This window comes from Colius striatus, chromosome 8 (assembly GCF_028858725.1).
Source record: "Colius striatus isolate bColStr4 chromosome 8, bColStr4.1.hap1, whole genome shotgun sequence".
In the NCBI taxonomy this organism is placed as follows: domain Eukaryota; kingdom Metazoa; phylum Chordata; class Aves; order Coliiformes; family Coliidae; genus Colius; species Colius striatus.
The window spans coordinates 1891712-1913997 of NC_084766.1; the positions used below are offsets into that span (position 1 = coordinate 1891712).

General features: G+C 43.9%; 1 protein-coding gene across 3 annotated transcripts in view; it reads left to right on the top strand.

Moving 5' to 3' along the window:
* ZSWIM8 (zinc finger SWIM-type containing 8) overlaps nt 1–22286 on the top strand; it is a 55409-nt gene that overhangs the window by 4201 nt on the left and 28922 nt on the right. For all 3 annotated transcript variants that reach the window (XM_062000815.1, XM_062000816.1, XM_062000817.1), the window contains exons 2-3: nt 20062–20215; nt 21365–21459. In XM_062000815.1, the coding sequence (XP_061856799.1) occupies nt 20062–20215; nt 21365–21459 (249 nt within the window). The remainder of the gene's footprint in view (nt 1–20061; nt 20216–21364; nt 21460–22286) is intronic.

Genomic DNA, 22286 nt, shown 5'->3' on the forward strand with positions numbered 1-22286 from the left:
TGAAGCCCTCCAAGGAAGGAGCCTCCACAACCCCTCTGGGCAGCCTGGGCCAGGGCTCCCTCACTGAAACAGTAAATTTGACCATTGCATGAATACATTCTTGAGTAGAAGCTGTAGTAAGTAGGTAAACAGGGGATTCAGCTCTGAGGTGAAGGTGAGTGGATGTTTTAAAGAGCAGTGTCCTTGCAGTGTATTCAGCACCATCTGGTTCCTCGAGTTGTCTTGAGGTTCCAGCTCACTTTCTTCTGTATCAAATGACATGCCACCCATTTATTACCTTCCTGCCAACAAATGCACCCACTTGCCTTTTCTCCCCTTTGCCAGAAACCGCTGAGAGCTATTGCAATCCTCCTATTTCCCTTCTCACTTTATAAAGCAGTGGTACTTTTTGTTGGCAATGGAAGTAAGTCTGGTGCCTCTGCAAACGTCCTGGTATCGATTATCTTCACATCAGGACTTTTGTGACAGAGGCCTTTAGAGTAACTGTTCAAGTACACTCATTATCTCTCCAAACCCGCTGTGGCTTTGTTTCTTATTGAAAGTGTCAGAGCTCTTTCCCACCCCTAGCCCTTTCTGTTTCACAGCTTCTGAAGCACAAGTGTTTACCAAACACTTAAGAAGTTGCAGTAAATACAGGAGGATTGCTAAATAGTGTGTTCACAACATTTTTGCTCATTCACACTGGCTTCTGTCGTGTTGAAACTTTCAATAGACAGCTACTGAGAAAGCTTGGGTTTGCTTTTGTTTTTTTCCTGTACTGTGAGCCTGAACCACTGTGTACTGCATTGCAAAAGCCCTTCAGTCTTAACTAAGATCTCCTGAGTTCTCGTTGTCCGGCCCCTGACAGTTTTTGTTCGTCCTGAGTGTTAGGAGTGGCCAGGAGTTGGGTTCTGGGCACAGTGCCTCAAAAATACAAGCTGTGGAAAGGGACTCATTGGCAGAGAATAGGCAGAGCCTAAGGTGAGGATGTGATCAGTTTAGAGAGACCTGATCAAAGCCTGAGCAGTGTCTGCGCCAGTAAGTGTCAGTGATTTTCAGTAATTGGTACAGTCAATGGGTTTCCAGGATCTCCAGCAGTTCACAAGCTGAAGCCAACTCTTGCTCAAGCAGGGACTGCAGAAACAGCAGGAGAAATGGGTAGCCTTGTCTCGTTCAGATTCGTACAGAGCTTTTCAGGTTCTTTTTGGAGAAGCATGCAGGTGTCATCCAAAGTGTGTCTGCTGCTGGAGCTTAGTGGAGCTGGAAATGAAGACTGGTGACACACTGGTGTTCTGTCACTGGCTGTTACTGTGTATTAGAAAGTTACAGCTGTTGGGAGGGGTTTTTTTTGCCTTTGGCATTAAGAGAGAGATTATGTAAACAACTCACACTTCTGGGAGCTACAGGTGTATCCTTTGTGGTGCTTTGTCCTGTTTTAATCTAGTACAACACACAACAAATCTGTTTTAGCCTAAATATATCTGTTATCATATATCCCAGCTCATTAGTAGCAATAAAACCCCAAAACAGTAGCTTTTGAGCACAAGCATTGTGTAGGTCCCTGGTGAGTTTCTCTACCGAAGCAACATAAATGTTTTTAAAACATAAATGTTGAGAAACATAAGTGGTGAGAAGATGCCAGAAATGCTTATGAAATGAGCAGAGACCAGGTGTCCAAAGAGTAAAGGCAGTGTGAAAGTGAAGACTCAGCTCCTAGCGGAACAGAGATTCCTCTATACTATCTCCCCCTAGAAAAAGCATTTCAGCTACTTTTGCACTCTGTTCCATAGTGGCTGGTGATGTTCACTTGCTGTATAGCAGAAGCAGAAGTCGAAGAACCCTTACAAAGGGTTGTGATACAAGGTGCAAAGGAGACTTTGATCCGTTAGAGCTGAAGACACCGTAGAGAAGCTCTAGAGACCTATCAAGACTGATTGGCACAATTAAATGCACTGCTTCAGAGCTGGGATGTGGGTTTCAGAAGCAGTCTGCAAGTTCCTCCTCAACGAAAAGGTGATTTCACAATGCAGCACCAGCTCTGTCTTTTGGAAGGATGACAAGCTGGATGACTCTCACACGTTTGTCTCTTGGTTTGCATTTCCCTGTGCCTTTCTGAGACAATTAAATGTGTGTGCCCCTCTCTTCAGAAACAGGTACTGGAGAAACTATGGCAAAAACCTATCAGGAAAAGGTGCTTTTTTTTGCTACAGAGATTTTGAATGAACAGTCCAGTTTTAACTCCCTCATGGTGTTCTGGCCTTTTCCTTTAGAGAAGCTTCTCGCTTCCCCTCACAAGAGGTCTCGCACGTTCTGTCTCTATTTTAACGTCTCACCTTCCTACTGGGAAATCCCTTGTTTACTGGGAAATGCCTCATTTTATCCTGCTTCATTTTTCTACTTGTCTTGCGTGGATTCTTCTTTTTGTGTTTGTTTTCTCCTTCCTCTCACCTTGAGGAGAATCCTGTGCTGCTGAGTGACCAGAGATCGCAGATGCTTCATTTGCATTTCAAGCTGAGTAAAGCTACAGGGATTATTCTTCTCTGTGGCATATTTACCTCTGGGGAAGCAAGGATAAGGACTCAGGTTTGGTCTTAGACTCCAGATCATGCTCTCCTTTTGTTTCCTATCCCTTTCTTTACCTCCTTGCTTTTCTTTTCCCCCTTCTTTGACCTGTTTATCATTGCTGAAAAGGGGTTTGGTTTTTTCCCTGTATTTTTTTCCACGTGTATATAACCAGGTCTGTCCCGAGGTAAAAACAAAATGAAGACAAAACACCTCAGGATTTCTCCCAAGCTACACTTCAGCTTTGAAGTGTGTGGTTATCTGGGCAAAGGCAGTTCTACAATGAAATAAATGTAAATGGCTTTTTGATTATGGAATATTTTACTCAGAATAACACATGTTAAAACAGCTTTTTCTTTTCCTGCTTAAAAGTACTGCTGCTGTCACCTCTTTGAATGCTAGCACCAGAACGTTTCTTTGTTCAATTAATGTCTTTGAGTATCTATGTGATCTGGTGCTGCAAGCAGGAAGAGCAGGCAGGAGACTTGATGTTGTGTGTCACCACAGAGAGCCTTGAGTTTTGAACTGTGCTCCCTCAGCGTACCTTGGGTCACTCATCAGGGAAGCAGTGGGGAATGAAACTGAAACAAGAATTTCCTGCAGCCTCTGGAGTGTTGCTGATAAAGGCCAGGAGCAAAAGACACCAGAGGGGTTGGCTTTTTTCACGTAGATTATTAAACATATAGAAGATTTAATTCTTGCCCTGATGGAAGCCCTGGAAGAGTTAAAATTGGAGCTTGGTTACTCTCAAGATGCATCTTCATTTCCAGGAGGATTACTCAGTTTCCTAGCCTGCATTTGCTGGGTATGCCTTTTGCTCATGTCCTACAACGGGGTGAGTCTTTGTGACTCTTCACTGGGCTGCTGGAGAAGTTGTTGCAAGTTTGTGAGTTGAGAAATTGGCCAGGCAGGCTTGTTCAATAGGTGGAGGTGTCCTCCCAGCTTTGTGCATAGTGTTGGGCTGTTGTCAGTTCTGTGCTGCTCTTCCTCTGGTTTGATGTTGCTTCTAGTCCTAACATAGTGGCATGATGTGTATGTTTGAAGAGCCTCCATCAGTTAAATGTGCCAGCTTGCACCTCTGGAGTTCCAGTTCTATTTGAAGTGCAGCATCAAAGCCATAGCATAACCTGTATGCAGAGAAGTAGCACCTTTGGTGTACAGTCTGTAGTTCTTGTGGCTTTAGTCAGAAAAGAAGAAGTGAGAAGTGAACAAATCACACCTGGGAATGGCTGGTTTCGAATGTAATGTACCCAGAGTACAAACAGCTCTGCATGTGAGTTGTGGAAGTAAAACTCACCCTTTGACTCGTGGGCAGACCCCTTTTTCCCCTTCTGAAGTAGTGCATGCTCCAACCACCATCTGTTCTGCAGCATTTGTGTCACAGCTATGGAGGAGTTCAGTTTTAAGCAAGCGTGAACTTGGGGATTTCAGTTCCTATGAAAAGCTGGCAAAGGGTTAGAGGTGGCCCAGGTACTCAAATGGATTATTTCTGTTGTTGTAGAGTACCTAAAAAAGTTGCTTTTTTTATAGCCTAGTGTAGAAACCTTTGCTGGGGTATGATGTCTGGCTTCTTCACAGTAGTTGAGTTACTTTCCTGGGTACTGGGTGTGACAAAGGTGTCCTCACATCTGTTTAAACTCCCAGAGAACTGAAGGGAAATGTGTATGCATTAATGTGAGTCCAGTGCATGGGGGGGGCTTTCTGGTCCATGACAAGTTCTTGGTAGTCTGTGGTTGCTGAGTAATACCATTTTGACTAGTATGCTGAGGAAAGGATAACACAGTGAATTGAATGTTATGAATAAGCAATATGAAACCAGATATAAGGAATTGGAGGGGAAAATAAAGAGAAATGGCATAGGGTAGTCGTTGAACCAAAGAAGCTGAAACCCCCCTTCTGCTGCCCCAGCGTACGACGGAGGGAACACGAGTGGCTGTCAGTGATTTGAACAGCCAGCTAGGAAATTGGGAGCAGAAACCCGTCTCCTCTCAATTGTCTGCTGTCCTAGTTATTATACAGTACTTTGTTCCAGGGGAAGAAAGGAATGTACAGCTTCAAAAGATGCTTTGCATACTTCCATGAACTTTCCGAGTAAGAGTTTGGCTCTTCGGGACGTCTGTAATTATTTGGGGTGTTCTGTCGGTCTTTGTATTTTAAGGTCACATTTCCAAAGAGTCAAAATCAATTTATTCCTTCTTTCTTCAACTGCAAGAATGTCTTGAAGATTTCATAGCTCTTTTTAGACTAACAGCCTTTTCCCTATCACCTGCCTAATTGTAAAGCAGTTACAGGAGGCATTTAAAACAGCGGCATGGCTAGAAGTTACTTTCTCAGCTTTAGTGTATCTATGTGAATGTCTTTCCACCCCCCTGTTTTGTGACACCCTTCCATACCCTCCAAACTTAAAATTCAAAGCACATATTGCTAAAATATTAGGCCTACTTTGTTTTTCTTCAAGATGAAAGAGCAGTGATGCGTAGCATACAAAGCGATGGCCAGCGATAGGACAAGTGGCGATGGGCTGGAATAGAAGAGGTTCCAAAGAAATACAAGGAAGAGTTTCTTCCCTGTCGAGGTGAGGGAGCACTGGCAGGGGCTGCCCAGATGGGCCGTGGAGGCTCCTTCTCTGGGGACATTCAATCCCACCTGGGTGAATCCCTGTGTGACCTGCTCTAGGTGCTGCTGCTCTGGCAGGGGGGTTGCACTGGATGAGCTTTCCAGGTCTTGAGATTCTGTGGTTTAAAATACCAGTTCTGATTTCAAAGTCTCACGTCCCACACTTCTAAGGTTGCCTCTTCTGAAGCCATGTAGACTCAAGCAGTAAGTGTAGTGTTGCCAGCCAGCAGATTCTCGTACATCTCATGATGTGTGTGTCTTTTCTTCTTGGTTCCTTTGCCTGTAGAGTGGCAGTAACACTCTGAAAAGGCTTTGGATAGGTGCATGGCATTTTTAGTAGAAAACACCGAAAGTGATGTCTTTGAGCACATTTCATGTTGGTGCTTTAAATGTTACAGGCAAAGCCTCTGGAAACTGCTGTTTTAACTATGTTTAGTTTGTCTACACTTGCTTCCATACAGCTGCAGACATACTGCCTTTGAAAAGAAGGAAACAAAGGAGCTCTGTCAGGCTGGGATACATCTGTTGTTTAAAAGCTTCTGGAATTGCACATTTTGAGGAAAGTGATGCCCTGAAAAGTATCTGGTTTGAATGAAATAGTGTTGCAGTTGTGAATCATTGTGAGGCTTTCTGGATGGCTGCAACAAAAGCCTAAGCAAGGAGGAAATGTCAGTACTCACCAGTGTCACTTAGGAGAAGTTTGAGCACGTTTAGGAGAGATACAACTGGACAATCTGTGTATTGACCTTCCTGCATTTACCTAAATCTCTACTGGTATGGTTAGCAGTGCAAAAATTTGGAAGTAAAGACTTGGTCTTTCCATGGAAGGGGGAAACCTGAAAGAGCTGCAAAAGTAGTGGCTTTAAACAAATTCTCGATGTCTTCACTCAGCTGCTGCAAGCAGGGAGACCTGAGTGTTATTGATGTCTCAGGGATTTCTGTGTCTTTCTTTTGTCTGCTAGGTGTAGTTTGTGGCTGTGAGATGTATTAATAGAGCTTTCAAGCTGCTCTTTGATCCGGGATAAGGATTGACATACAGAAGGAAGGAGAAATGGATGAGCTAGAGGAGGAAGAAAAACAACCTCTGCTCACGTGAAATTCTGTCCCTTCCTGGGAGAAAAGCTGGATGCTGGAGGGAAGAACAGACTTGAGAGAATGAAAAAGAGGGAGGTCAGAGACAAAAAGCAGTATAGACAAAGAAGTGCATGCTTTTTACAAAAACATAGCTAGCTGGTGTGATAGCAAATATTACCCAGGATTGGTCTGCAGGCAGGGAGGGCCTTTCCAGGGAGGCATCAGCTGCACTGTTCCCTCCCGAGCTGAGAGGCTTATGAGCTGACTTGCTGAAGCAGTGGGCAGGTGGATACCTGGGCCACCAGTTCTGGCATTCTCCTCTGCTCAGGGACTTGAAAAATGCAAGTAGATGATCATCATCATTTGCCATCCAGCAGTACTGGTGAACATGGGTAATTCGTTGGTGGAGATCTGAAAGTGAAATCACCATATTTAGAAACGCAGCCGTTATGGTTCTTTCTTTCTTTATCCAGATAAACTGGTAGAAAAAAGTTAATTGCAGGTTTTCTGTTCATTAGGCATGAGATTTCTAAAGAGAGTGGTTTGAGCATGTGTCCCAGGCCAGAACTGAAGAAAAAGTGAAGTGGCTTTAAGGTGAATGTAGTTAAGTTACTGGCTGGACTCTTTTAGGAACTAAAACAAAGCCAAACCGTTGTCACTGGCACCCTGTCAATGTGTGTGGCAGAACGAGGTTCTTCCTCCAAGTACAGAAAAGCTTGCAGAACCTGTGAATATGGAGTATTGTATGACCTTGTGGAATCTCTCCTTGCCTTGTTTCTGGTCTTTGATGGACTTTGAGGTTACTGTCCTCAATATACACTCACGTTTGCCTGACTTTGTGTATCACGAGTTGTGATTCTCAAGACCTTCCCCTTTAATTGTTTTCTTTTTCATCTTCATATCCCTGGGCTGGAATTCTCACCTGGTAGGTTTGCATTCGTCTCATGCTGTGGAGAACGTATCAACACGAATCCTCTTTGACCCATGTTAGAGGCAAACTGAATAGCTTGATGATGGCTTGAGTGCCCGAGTTCTGTGCTTTTAGGAAGCACTGATTGCCCATGTAAAGGTTACTGGTAAGTGTTTGACATTTAAGCTTCAGGGTAGTCCTGCTGGTGGGTTAGTATGTAATGATAGGTGTACAGATGAAATGCTGCCTTCTTCTGGGAATCTAATGCTGTGTGAAGTCTGCAGGGCATCATTTAGTAATTCTCTTGAGCTGTTTGTGGTTCGTGCTGCATACTGCATGCAATTCTGTTGCCTACCTCGTATTTAGGTCAGTAAATGCTGAGATGGGAGAAAGGGAAATGCAGCTGTTAATTCAGTTACTAGAACTCTGGATGAAAATATTTGTAACTTACATGTAACTCTGTCAGGGCTTGAGGAGGTGACCTGACACTGGGAAGTTAGTTGTATTTGACTCGGAATGCCTTTGGAAGTTTGCATTGACTAAGTGATTGCATTTAAAGCAGTGGTGCATGGGGTGAGCTAAGCTGCTGATCCTTCTCAGGGACAGGGAGGTGGTTTTCCGTGCCTAGTCACGAGCAGCAAGTGTTTTGAGACTTCTGCAGACACCTTCAGAAGATGATTGGCTTTGCCTCAGCCTTATGGTGTTGGAGGGATCTTGGGAGACACTATGCATTTGCCTAAGCAAATTCATGCAATGGGCTGTGGTTAATCAGTGCCTCACAGCTTCCCAGTGCTTCTGTTGTTATTTTGTACACTGAAGATAATAGACATGCTTGTAATTAATTCCTCCTCTGCAAACATTCTGTAGCTGCCTCCTTGCTTCACACAGTCCTTGGTGCGCGGTGTTGTTTCCCCTCTCCTGTTCTCTCCGTAGGTGATGTGAGGGAAATGGAAGAGGATTTATTTCTTGTTAGAGGCAGAACTTTCTGCAGTTGTAGGGCACTGAAAAATGGTCACATGGATACCTTGCTTAGAGAAATGTAATGGATGCAGAGTGAGAGCTCGAGGAGGGGTAGGGACCGGTGGCTTTGGGAGCCTGTGCCCTGCAGGGACGGGTCAGGCTGTGCAGGGGCTGCTGCGCTGCGCCTTTCAACTGCAGCTCCAGCTGAACCTGGAACTGAAGCACATCACTGAGTGCGCTCTGTAACCTCCCATAAAGCCGTAAAACTGGAGTTGGAGTTGGGGGAGATTTTCACAAAACCAAAGGAAGTAAAAAGAGGAGTTAGGCAAGACTTTTTCAAAAGCATGTCTAAAATCTAACTTGACTCCTCTCATCCAAACAGACTTTTAAACCTCTAGTGGCTTCCCATTGATGACTTCTGATATTTATGTGTTTTATTTCCTGAAAGACCTTTGTTTGTTTTACCCTAGAGGTGAGAATGCCTCATCCTTGATCTGTTCTTTTCAAACCATGACTTTCCCATCAGCCCCAACAAAATTGGCTTGATGTCATTCTGAAGTGCTCAGTAATGCAGCTCTTCACGTGTTTGCCAGTGCATTTGTTTGGAAGCCAAGTGATGCTGTCCTGGGGTTTAGACACAGGAGATTAATTTTGCATGTAATACTTAAGGATGGATACTAATGGTAGGGAGCAGCACACTAAATAGCAGAAGTTGCACGGTGTTTTGTGTGACTTCTTGGTAGGGACAGATCCTCAGCTGTGGTGCACTCTGACTTTTTGATTTGTGCTGGTGTTCCATCGTCCACATTCAGAAAAATACCTGGTCCCTCTTGGGCTTTGTAGCTTGTGGTTTGTTGTTTGGGGGCTTTTTTTTGTCATGGGCCACTGGAGATTATTTGAATTCTTAGCTATTAAAATAACTTTGCATGGGGCAGGAGTGGGAATAGCTGGTAACCCCGAGCCTTGCTTTCAGGCCACGGAGCTGTTTGGTGCGTGTGCTCTGAATGCACAATCCTGGCTATGCAGTATGCGTTCTGCATGGGCTGAGAGAGCGAGGAGGAACAGTGCAGGGGAAATGACTTGCCTGAAGCTGATCTGCCTCATCAGCTGTAGAGTTATTCTGAATGCAAGCTGCCCAATTTGTCATGAAACCTTGGCCAGCGCTGGCATGAATACAGTGTTTTGTAGCACTGTCTGTCTTGCTTTACAAAAACCTGCTGCTCATGTTAGGATTTCTAACAGCTGTCGGTTGCTTGGCCAGGCTGCTCTTTTTTTTTGCAAGGAATTCTTTTTTTAGGCAAGGAAATGGAAGGGTGTTTGGAGTCAGAATTTTCTCCCCTGCATTTCCAGAGGCAGTTGTCAAGTTTTGAATGCTGCATTGCCTGCCTAATGCTGGTATTATTACAGTTTGGGGATCTCAATCACGTTAGAGTGGGTGAGAGCTGAGAAAAGAGCTTACTGACATTTTGCACTTGAGATGCAGAGCTTATGAAGAGACAAATAGATCTCATCTGGCATAAGCCATCAACATAACATCGAATACTCCAGTGTCATCAGCGCAGACCCGTGCAGGGGATTTTTCACAGTTATTGCAGAGAAGCAGCAATAGAGGTAAATGGAGAATACACCTTTCTGATCTGGATTTGGCTTGTGTTTGGAGATGTTCTGATGTTTGCTCACAGCAGATGTTTTCCTTAGCTCTGTTATATGTGTTTGCAACAGAGTCTCATGTGAACCATGAGGCAGAACTTAGGGGATTAGTATCTTAAAAATTCAAGTTTAGTGGTGGAGGAACGTGCTGGTGTTTCTGTGGTGGAGGAATGTGCTGGTGTTTCTGTCCTGGAGTCAGGAAACCACACCATGGATTTTCGTTTCATGTGTGTTTCCCACTCCTCCCCCTTCAGACATGGTTTTGGTTACTCAATACAACCTGTAGCTATCCACCTTTGCCTTGTCCTGAAGGCTTGATTCAAGTGCTTTTCTAGAGCTCTTGTTTCTAATATAGTCAGAGTGTTGTAGCAATGATGTGAGGAATACAAGGAAGGCAATTTTTTAAGGCAAGAAGAGAACTCTATTCTTCAGCCATCTGACCTTTGGAGTGCAGGAAAAGTTTTCAGCTCTTCTTCTGTCTACTAATTACGAGAGGACCTTGGAGGGATGATTACACAGCAGGTTATCTACTTGGCAATTATAATTTACTTGGGCATATTGAAACTCTTCAGTCATGTTTTCCAGTGGTGAAAGGAAGAATAAGACAACAGGGGTGGTTGTTTTTCTTATGAACATCTCCTGCTGCTCTGAAGAGAGGATTGCTTCAGATGTTTTGCCTCCCAAAGTGTTCTGGCTGACGCAGGAAACCGCAGGTGAAGTTGGGAGAGGTAGAAGCAAGCAGCTGCTCCAGGAGGGTGTGTTGAGAAGCTTGCCTCCATCTTCATATACATGGTAGCTTCTTGCTCTGAGGAGCTGTTTCTACAAAATCCTGCAGCAGAAAGCATCATCCTTTGTCTTCTGGCATAGATGTTGGCAGTGAGCACCCCACATCTCCCTCTCTGCTGGTAATGCCTGTACTACATTGCTTGGTTAAATCCCTATTGATTAATGTGTGACAAAGAGTAACAGCCTCCTTGCCTGCTCTCCTTGCAGTAGGATCATGGCACACGCTGGTATTTTGTGGGGTGAAGGGATGTTTGTGCATAACTTTGTGCAAGTTTCCAGGTGAAGCTGTGCTTGGATTGTCTGACCAAGGGGATCTGAGCAGCAGCTCTGGCAGTCGCAGGATGCTGAATTCGCTCCCAGCGTGTCTCAGGTTCTCAGCAGCGTGGCACAGGGCTGTGAGGTCTGATTCTCAGGAGAGAAGTCTCATTTGGAGAGTGGCAAGAAAAAGGAGCCTTTTCCCCACAGATCTCTAGAAACTCAGGGAAAACAAATGCTGCATGTGTTAGTGTGTGCTGTGCAGGCTAACTTAAGGAGCCCTACTAGTCATCTGTGTCTGCTTGCTCGTTTCAGCGTTGTTTTAGCTTTAAAAGGAGGGGCACTGGGAACTAGAACATGTCAAAAGAAGCCTTTCTGAAGTTGGATCATGACCACTTTCTACAGCAGTAGATGGTTTTGCTCACTGGTAGAAGGTTTTTTTTGCTAACAGGAAGAAATGATGAAAGTTGAGACACGGCAGTGGGCTTTTCAGGCTGCTGTTACTGATTTAAACTCCCAGTGGGTTAGGACTCTTGCACCTTACACACACATCATGTGTCTTTTAAGTTTTAGATCAATTTTTTGATCAGTTTTTGCTCAGAATTATAAACCCTTTTTGTAGGGCTTTTTATACCCTCACAACCCTCCCACCCCACTCATCCACACCAGATCCACGGGGTGTGTGTGCACATAAGAAGTGAGGGGTTTATTTGTGATGTTTTGGCGTATTTTAAGGTCTGCCTTATGGAAGAAGCTAATTCTTGCATCTTAAAGTGTCTTAATTGTAGAGGCAAGAAGTGCTGGTGTCAGGGTATGTTTATGCAGTCAGCCAAATCATATACTCTTGTTTTGAAGGGAAGTGTAAATACAGCAACAGAAAGCTAGTTTGAGCATTAAACATTATGACTTACACGTATGAGTTGTTTGTGGTGTTAAGCAATTTTCAGCAATCAAATGGAGCTGAAATTCGCTCTGGCTGTTACTGTAGGTATTGGAGGCTTTGGGGGTGAGTTGGACACCCTCCTGTGATAAAACAAATGTTTTTATATGGGATTAAAAAAGCCAACTGAAACAATCCTTAAAACGTTCCTGTGGTGGCTGTAACGGGATCTGTGTGGTAATGATTGCTGCAGTTTGTCAGTTAAACGGGAGGTTTCCAATTCTGGGCTGCAATCTGCCCATCTGGGGTTTGTATTTTTAAAGGCTTTTGGCTATGAAATGCATCAGTCTTATCCAGTAAACACTAATGAAAAAGTTCTGTTGCTTATTGGTCTTCTCAGCTGTTTTGTGCATAAAAGTGTCGTTCCGTGGCTTGGGGCTGATGGACGCCTCCCCCTCCCGTTCTTCCTTTCGCCTTCCATGTGCTCCTTGTTTGCCTCTGCTTTTCCTACCCTGTGACATTATTCCCAGTGTAATGTCACTGCTGCAAAATGGTGATGGGATTCAGGTAGAGCTGTAGAAGTCTAGTTGAGGGATAAGAAAGTTTTGTAAACACAGATCCCATTAAGGTTTTAGTACTGTTAGTGAGCTTACAGGGGTAGGAGCAGTGGAGGAGGAAGGAGAAAACGGCAAACAAGAGAAGCAGAGTTGTCCCTAAATGAAGACAAAGCCCCTAAACATGTTTAGTCAATAACCTCCCTTCGTGAGAGGTCTGCACTCTGTACAGGCAGTAAAAGGGGGCAGATTTAGCCAAGTGCCTTACATGGACAGGAAAATATAACCAAGTAATGCTGACAGTTCATTTTTGATTGCTTTATGCTGTGAGCAAATCAATGTACTAGTGATTCAAAACTGAGTCCTCCTGTCTTCTCTGGAGTGTTTGATTTGTTGATCACTTAGTTCTCTCTAGGGCTATGTTTTCAGTTACAAAACCCCCCTCCTCTGTGTGTATACATACACATATTCATTCTCACACGGTGAGGAGATCATCCTGCCACACAACCCAGACGGAGAAAGCCCCATTTCTAGAGTTCTTCCCGTGACTAACTTTGCCTGAAGCACCTGGTGACTGTATTACAGCGCCCTGTCCGCCCTGTTTTTCTGTTTAGCTGGCTTGCTAGCCTGTTAGCAGTATGTGCATGCTTCAAAACTACAAAAGCAGTGAAAGAAAACAAAAGCAAAGGAGCCCTCAAGTCAAATGCTCCCTCCAGTCATTTTTTCTGAGCAAGTCTGATCAACAGTCAATCGGCAGCAGCGTTTGTAGCATCCTTTCTCCATTGCTTGATCCCCATTCTTGTTTTGTCTAACCTTCCAGCTCTGTCACAGCATGTGAAAAACTCACAGCTGAATTCTCCACCAAAGGCTACTGTTCTCCATTTGTTGTTGCAGCTGGCTTTGTGAATGCTGAGGTGTTTTGCAGGGAATTGGTTTGAAGTGAGTAGTATCTGAGAAACAAATAGCTGAGGCTTTATTCTCACTTGGTACTGCAGGTGTTCCAGTGTAAAAGTGTTGCTTATTCTCTTAAGATTGACACTGCTTGAGTAGTTGAGGAACTAGGAACGTGCATCTTTGCATCGGCTTCCTTAATCTGGGGAATAAAACCAAATTCCTGCTTTACAGCAATATTGTGGTTTGCTTGTTTTTTACAAGGAACTTGGTGGAGCTTTTTCCCCTTGGTATAAGGTGCTATGGAATGATTAATCTGAAGCAGAGGAATGCTAATTGAAGACAGCTGGGAATCAGTATTTGAATATTGCACTGTGCTGTGTGTCCAGCTTTTCAGATGCTTTGTTCTGCACGTGGTCAGGCTAGACCAGGGCTGGGTGCGGGGAGCAGCTCCTGTGTCCGTTCGACTGTCAGGGCCTTGGTTCGCTCTTGGAGTCCTCAGCGCTCAGCTTGACAGTTCAGTTTCTTCTCCTGTATTGTATATGAGGCAAGAAAGTTCATTCCTGGTGACTGTTTAGTACTTGGCACAGTCTCCTGGGCTGCTGTACGAGGTCTGGTTGGGCTGAAGTAACCCGTGATGTGTGTGTCCACCGTGAACACTGCTGAGACCAGCTGCACCGTTCGAAAAGGTCACTTGCAACTCAGAGAGTGATGGTTTGTTTGAAGGGCATTGAGCTCCTAATTGCACTAACCAGAATACAGGCCTGAAAGAGGGCATCTTGAGACTTTTCTTTATTATCTAATGCATTCTTATTAGACAGTCTGCTCTTGGCACATGTCTAGCTAATCTTTTATACAGCCACTCCAGCCCTTCACCTGTGAGCCTTTAGAATGGAGCTTCTCTTGCTGTTCACTCTAGCTTGAACTCTTTTATCCCACGTCCCTTTCCCTAACTTTGGCCCATTTTGGCATGTACTTTTAAAGGTGAATCCTTCCTCTATTAAGTGGTTCAGTTGCTTTTTAAAGTGTTTGATTTCCCTCTGGAGCTTGATGGTTGTACTTCAATGCTTCATATACTCCCAAGTCTTTCAGGCACAGACTGGAGTAGCTGCAATATCTCTTCTGCTCAGGTAGAGACCTTTGCCTTTACCTCTATCTTGTTTATGGCTGTATGATAGAATCATAGGGGTTGGAAGGGACCTTTAGAGATCATCTAGTCCAACTCTCCTGCAGAAGCGGGTCCCACCTAGATCAGGTCGCAGTTAAGTCTGCTTGGCCTGATTTATTCCCAAGATTGTAATTCAAAGACTAATCAAAGGATGCTCTTAATATTCTGCCATTTCTATGTATTATGTACTAGTGCTGTATTTTTAAACACTGTTTCCTGAAGTTTGGGGAATTGTGTGGGACAGGTACTAGCTCCTCATCTTACCAGCCTCTGCCACAAAGCAGCAAGTGGACACAAATGTACCCTTACTGCTCACATAGGCAGCAAGTATCCTAGACCAACGCTCCTGAAGATAGTCCCTTTCTGATGGCTTTGTTTTGCTCTTAACTGAATGCCTCTTTGAAAAGAGAACTAAAGCTAATGAGCCTTGTGGATGCAGCCTTGGATGAGAAATGCTTTTGAAGACAGACACTTGCAGCACGCTTCTGTTACATGTGTGTGTTATCCTCAGCTCAGAGGGGGGGTTTGTTTATTTTTAAAAACACTTGGGTTGCTTTTTTACAGGCTGTTGTTTCTGCAGTAAAATGGAAGAGAGCAAGTAAAAAAACCTATAAACTAATGGCCAAAGAGGTGAAGAATCTTGTAATTTCTTGCAGAGTTTGAGACCTGAAGGAAGATATTGCTTTGGCATGCACTTCTTAAAGACATATATTTTAGGAGGAAATGGACAAAAATTAGAGAAGAGTAAGAAGGCAAATATTTTTGAAGGGTTTTGATATAGTAATATTGTGGTTAAGTGTAATGCTTGCTGTCCTTGCCCATGTTTGAGAGCTCTCAGCGCTTCTTGGTTTTAAGGAGTATCAGAGAGAAAATATATCACTGGCTTACATCAACTAACGCAAGGAGTGTTTTATTGATAGGCACTTAACTAAAATAAAACAAGCAGAAGAGCTTAAAGTGCACATTCTGCAGTGAGATTTATCTTTCTGCAAGGCAAATCCTCCCAAAAGCAATGTACTACTTACCATTGTTTAAAGGATCTTGTAAAGCAGGTGTTGCAACACTCCCCACACACCTCCTTTACTGCTCGAGATTGCACTCTGCTCATTTCCTCATCGTTTTACTGTTCTCACTTTCTTACTCCTCTCTTATTTGATATCCAAAGTGCTTCACTTGACTCTCTTCACCTCCTTGTTCTGTGTATAGTTGTGTCACTGCTCTGTTACATTTTGGGCTGAAGCCAGTGGGGAAGGTGAGGGAGGGGAAATGTGAGATGGGGACAAGGGACAGCCATCAAATCAAACCTATAGACTCCTCTCTGAAAAGATAACACAGCCCAACATACTGTTTTTCTCAAGATGGGTATAGCAAAAACAATGTGTCCTGTCTTTGCACTGCATCTTACCTCTTGCTTGTGGGATTTCTTCACTTGCATTTGTGTTTATTCACCTGTGTGTGTAGTTTGTTTTTGTGTGTCAGATGAAAGGAACCAAATGGGAGTAATGTAATTGGGTAACAAATACAGTCAGCGCTTGGCCCGCTTGTTTTTCTTTCAATTCCATTTAATAACTCTTTGGTATTCTCACGGCCCCTGCTCTGCTGACTGCTCAAGTATTTTTGCTCTTTATTTGTCTATCATGCAAAGTCAATTATTGTACTGAAGCAATAATGGCTCGGGGTGAACGTGATCTGTTTTGATGAGTAATTGCTGGCTGCAGTTTGCTACAGCCCCCCCTGTATTAGGAAAGGTTAAGCCTTGGAGCTGCACGTGCATCCCGATGTCAGTGCCACAGAAGTTGTTCCCACTGGTGAAAGTGCATGTTTGTGTGCATAACTTTTGAGGGCTTTTTTGGGGGTTAGAGTTTGTTGTTCTGGCAGGAACAATTATGTCCGTGCTGAAGGTTTAGCTGTTATAAAATGGCTCTAAAAATGAAACCTATAATTCACATAGAACAGTGGCAAAAAGGCTGGGACAGTCTCACCAAAGCTGCATGTTCCACGTGGCTGGAAATAGATGAGATGTGGTCTATTCAGAATGGTTTCTGTATGCTTGATCCTGCTTATTGGGTGGGATGTAAATATCTCCTGACCTGGGTTTTGCCAGTCATGTAACCTGTAAGTGAGAACTGTTTGAGATTGCCTGTGCTTTGCCTGGGACTTTATTCCTCCAAGACTTGAATCATTTCCCTTGCTCTGCTTGGGTCATCGTTTCTGCTTCCATTCCAAAGCAGCCATCCTTGCTAGTTTTGCTCCATGATTTAAACTTATCTACTTCCTTGGATAGATTAGTCCTTTAGATTTGTCAATTTTATACTGCATCTTTGATGTCACTACTGTGTCATTTTGAGTATGCAATCTGTGGTCTTCCTTGCTATCCTTATCTTTGCTTTCTGAGCAGCAGCTGTGATGCTTTCTCCTTTTCTTTGGTAGCAGGCATTTCCCTTTTTTCTTCTGTTCCTGGAAATGTGTTTATTAGAACCTGAGAGTACCTTTTGTCTGTCTTATTGAGAAGAACTTTAGATACAAGTAGGTGTGAATCCACCAAGCCTGGATTTGTATGTCTAAAGTTTTTGAATGGATCTCTCTTTGTCTAGGACTCAGTGGAGAGTGGTCAGAGTGCAATTGAGTTGCTTAACTCAGGCTGTCCAGCTGACTTTAAAGAGAGCCCTCTGATGCTGAGTCACATTCTGGATAAGTGTCTCACCTTGGCTACATAGGGAGCTACACCCTTGAACCTTAGGGCAGTTTAGCTTCTTATTTCAGTGTTTGTATTGTGTGCCAGGTGACCTGTGAGTTCACCTGCACTTAAACTATCATAGAATATGACATTCCAGTATTTTACACATTCCACTATTTCTTTTTCCTTCTATAAAATTCAACATTTTAGGAAGAGGCATGCTCTTACAAACCAGGCTGTTGCTTGTTAGGTTCTTCTATTGCCCCATCAGGTTTTACTGCTTTCACCTTATTCAGAAGGCGTCCAGGCTGTGTGCTCAGAGTGTCTGGCTGGAGGTGAGGACAGGCCAGATTATTGGCCACCTGTCTTCTGTTGATTGCTGCTAACCCGCTGCAGCTGATGAATCGGTTAATGAGCTCAGTGCAGAGGCAGCCTGGGACCTTGGTTGGCTGTGTGAAACTGATGTAATCAAGCTGGCTGACTTGCACTGGACTTGCACCAGAGCGCGTGAGGAGGGCTCGTGGTGTATTCCCACTCGGAAAAGATGTTTTCTCAGGAGAGGTAATTCCAGGAACATTTGTCCAAGTATTTTTCTTGAGCTACTTGAAAGAGAACAGCCACGCTAATGGAGAGTAATTGCAATAGTTGTGCTGCTTCTAGGGCCAGTGCAATTTCACGGGTACCACTGAGGCCTAGTGACTGATGGCATGTGTGTCTTAGGCCACTGCAACTAAGGTGTACTGATAGAATGATAACCAGGATGCATTTTCCTTTGCTGCTTTTTTTGTCAATTCAGTCTGTCTTTAGCATTTCTGATCTAACCTTTGTATCCAGCACCAGATCTTTGTAAAAAGAAACTCCATCCAGGCTGCAGGCCTTGCAGCTCAGTGGGGAACGTGCGTGTGTTTTGCCTGGCACTGTAGCCTCTTTTGAGCCTGGTACCTGGCAGGGATTGTTTAGGTGTTATCTCTCTTGTAGTCTAGTGAAGTGAAAGACTTGCATAAAGTGCCTCTATGCCAGAAGTGCACTTAAACCCACAAGAAATGCCTCTGCTTTCATTGCTCAAAGTGATCACGGAAGCACCTCTTTTGAGACGTGTGGTTCTACTATAGTTGGCAATGTTGCACTAATTAAAAACAGTACTTATTTTTAGTGACTAATTAAAAATAGTAATCTTTTTAAATGAAAACTTTGTGCCTGCTCTGGTTGACTAGAGTGGAAATGAGATGACTTTTCTGCCAAAGTCTTGTTTATCTGCTAGCTATAGAGCAAGGGACACTCCAGTTTTCCAGTGTCACTCATCTTACAACCTGCTGCTCTCACATTTGTGGCTGGGTTGTAGCACTGTAAGAGACAGACTTCACCTGTAACATAGAGTAAAAGTCACTGGCAATGGGAGAAGCAACCCTGACAGGAAAAGGCCCACTCTGTCTGGAAACATGAACCTATTTTCACTGCAGTTAATAAGCAGTAAGCGTGGATGGTTGAAAACCGTAGTTTCTGTCAGTATTTGTGCAGCCCTTGCGTTTGACAGGTCTGCTCAGTGCTGGGCGAGGTGCTGGCTGCTTTGCTGTGTGCATGCACTTTCAAAGCCCTCTCCTTCCCTATCTGCTTCACAGCTGTTTGGACCGGAGGGCATCTCTGGGCAGAGGGTGAGAAAGCGCTTACTGACATCAGGGCTTAAGTTTTCCTTTGATATGTCGCCTGGAGGCCAATGGGGAGGGAAAGCAGAGGGCCAGATTGGTTTACATTCTGGCTTCCAGTGGTGTTTTAGAAGCTGGTTAAGGGAGATGAAGAGACATAACATCAAATACCTGAAACCGAATTAATTAGGCTGTTGGCAACAGGATTTGGAAGACGGGGGAACCCAGGTTGCTGGAGTGGTGGATGGGGAAGTGATGTTAGTAGAGCAATGAGGTGCTTGCAGATAAAGCAAGTCTGGCATGTTCTGTAGTATAATCTAGCTCAGAGCGAAGCAGAAACGTAACAGTCTGATGATAAGAAATCTTTATCTATGCTTAAAAATGTAAACAGTGAAGTTAGTTGGGTAGAGAGGTGGTGGTTCAATCTGTTTGTATGGAGATCTTGGTGCCTTCAGTTAAGATGCTTATGATCTCAGTGTAGTCAGCACCGTACAAATGTGTGAATTCCCAGTTGCTTCTGTAAAGAACTTGAAGTATAGAGCTAGATATCCTATGAAAGCTGGTGGTGAGGGGAATAAACCAACAAATACTGACTGAAATGAAAGTCTTATGAACAGCTGAACACTGAGTGTTACCAAAAGAAGCCGATGCTAAGGTTCCTGGATAAGCTTTCCATTTCTGCCCTGTGCATATACACTGTAATTGTTGTCCTCTGTCACCACTTGGCACTCACAGGATGTCGCTGCCATATTCCAACAGATATGTGTGAGAAGTGTTTCATTACCTTCAGTCTTGCTAAATGGCTGAGACAGAGGAGACAGAGTCAGGAGTCACTGGGCTAGGGTAGCTCTCCTGATGAAGGACTGGGTTGATTTAGGAATGTGTCCCCATGCCCTCAGAGGCAGTAAACAAACAGAAACAAACATTGAGGGGGGATCTCATTAACATTTACAAACATCTAAAGGGTGGGTGTCAGGAGGTTGGGACATCCCTTTTTTCTATAGTAGCTAGCAACAGGACAAGGGGTGATGGGATGAAGCTGGAACACAAAAAGTTCAATTTAAACATAAGAAAAACCTATTACACTGTGACGTGAGGGAGCCCTGGCACAGGCTGCCCAGAGGGGGTGTAGAGTCTCCTTCTTTGGAGGGCTTCAAGACCCACCTGGACATGTTTCTGTGTGACCTGATCTAGGTGACCCTGTTTCTGCAGGGGGTTGGACTGGGTGATCTCTAAAGGTTCCTTCCAACCCCCACCATTCTATGATTCTATGATAAAGCTGGCAGGCAATGCTTCAGAACATTTCCATGCTGCCTTTTGTTGTCTTATCAAAACTGATCCTTGAACTTGGTGAGATAAGAGAGGAAGTGGAAGAGCTCCCTGCTCTGGTCTCTTCAGCCTCTCAGGAGTTTTGTTCTCTGAAAGGCTAATTGCATTTTGTTTGTTCTCTTGCTAGATGGGCTGGTGATCCCATTGGTGGAACTATCTGCAAAGCAAGTTGCATTTCACATTCCATTTGAGGTGGTGGAGAAAGTTTATCCTCCAGTACCTGAGCAATTGCAGCTTCGGATCGCCTTCTGGAGTTTCCCAGAAAATGAGGAAGATATCAGGTATTGATCCTGCTCCTGTTTCACCAACGCACAAGTAGAAGTTCTGTTCACTAGAGGAGAACCACCCATTTGATGTTGTGTGTATTTGCTGCTTCTGCTGTTGTCATGTGCACTTGGTAATGCACGGATGGATTACTGTGGGATATGAGGTTTTATTTCTGGAGTGAGCTGCCCTTGCTGTGTCTCCAGCAGTGTGTGCACATGTGCAGGTTCTGTGTGTGAATGGTAGCAGAAGAAATGCACTTTTTAATTTGTCTGACTACCTAGCTGGTAGAGTTTTGTCCCTGTGTTAGTCCTAGGTGGTATTCTTTCCAGTTTGAGACCGTTGCCTGAGTCGGAGCTCAGATTTACCAGGGAGGGATAGCTCAGGTTGTATAGCAAGCCTTATGTTGGTCTAAGCAGGAGAATCAATATTTGCCGAGTACCTCAGTGATGGAGTGGATCCAGTCAGAGAGATGACTATATTTCTTAAGTTTCCACACAAATTGTGTGAGTACACAGTCAACACTCTGTGCTGTGAGATCTTTTACCAAAGTATTTTTGCTGAAGCCTTTAGGAAGCCTTCCCATGTACCTGTGCATTCAGAATTTGGTTGCAAAGTCATGATATTACACTGTTTTAGAAAGAGTCATCCTGAAAGAGATACATTAATCTAACATCCTGGTATCAGATAGGGGAGGTAATGTCAGGAGTGCTGGTAGAATTTGTGCAGTCCCCTGTGAGTGGGGAATAGAGCAAGTCAGCTCTCTGTACATGTTCATGATTCTTATGGGCACAGAGGTAACAAACCTCGTGAGCACACAGGTAACTCATTCAGAAGCACAAGGAGTTTTTACTGTGTCATGCAAATGTTGGGCTTTGATATTATACTGTAAATAAAAGCTGAATTTTAGGCTATGAATGAATTTGTATTTCAGAGCCTTAGGCTGAAATTCCTAGAAATGCTCCACACAAACCCATTTGGGAAGAGACAAACAATTGTTATGGTTGAATTGCATTGGGGAAATGGGAGAAATAGCTGGACTTCATCTGGAAGACGGAGTCTGAAAGATGACAGTAAGGATTTTTCAAAAGCCAAGTCAACAGAGAATTCAAGAGGATAATAGTGTGAAGTTTCTCAAGAGCAAACTGATGGTGTGTGTCTTTCAGGTTGTACTCATGCTTGGCGAACGGCAGTGCGGATGAGTTCCAGCGAGGGGAGCAGCTCTTTCGGGTCAGGGCTGTCAAAGACCCTCTCCAGATAGGTAAGAACGTTGGGTATTTCACATTCCCAGAACCATATCTGCAACAGGACAGCAGTGGTATGACTGGGGCTTAAAATGAGCTTTCCTGGCATTCCCTGCCACGTGTAATGTCTTGAGCTAAACGCTATGTTCATCCTCAATCAGCTCAGCTGTGGAACTGAGAGGAAAGCCAGAAATGCTCTGAAAAACTCACATCTTTGACCTGTCTCAGTGTTTTGGGAAAAGCTGTAGAATGTCTTTGTTTCCAGAATGTTTCCATTCCTGATTGACAAAGAGAACTTGGTTTTCCAGTGGTCAGATCAAACGAATGTCTTGCCTAAAGTGCATGTATGGCAGGGAGGAGGTTTGCAAGGTTTAATTACTCAAGTAGCAAAGTAGTTGTATTAAGAATACAGTTACTCGTGAAGTATTTTGGCAGGAGGAAATCCCTGTTGCTGGACAGAGTGTTTTATCACTTCTGCTCCCTTATCTTGTTCTTTTTATGTTCCACGGTTACAGAAACTAATCTTATCTTAAAGAATTGGACTCTGGCTCTTTCATTAAATCCTTTGAAGTAAAGAAGAATATTGAGCTGTCTTTTCCAGTGACAGCTGTTTAGGCAGGAAGCCGTTGTGTGAAACAGAGACAGTCATCTCTGTGACATGACACTGTGTCAGTCCAGTGCAGATGTATTGGGGGATTTTTTTCTGCAAGTGGGAACTTCAGAATTAGAATATGCAGTGCCATGGGGGGAACTGAGCCTGGTTGTAAGAAAAATGCTGATATATAAGACTCTGTGATGTTAAGGACGAAAGTTCCTCTGTTTTCCTGTGATGAGAGACAGAAAC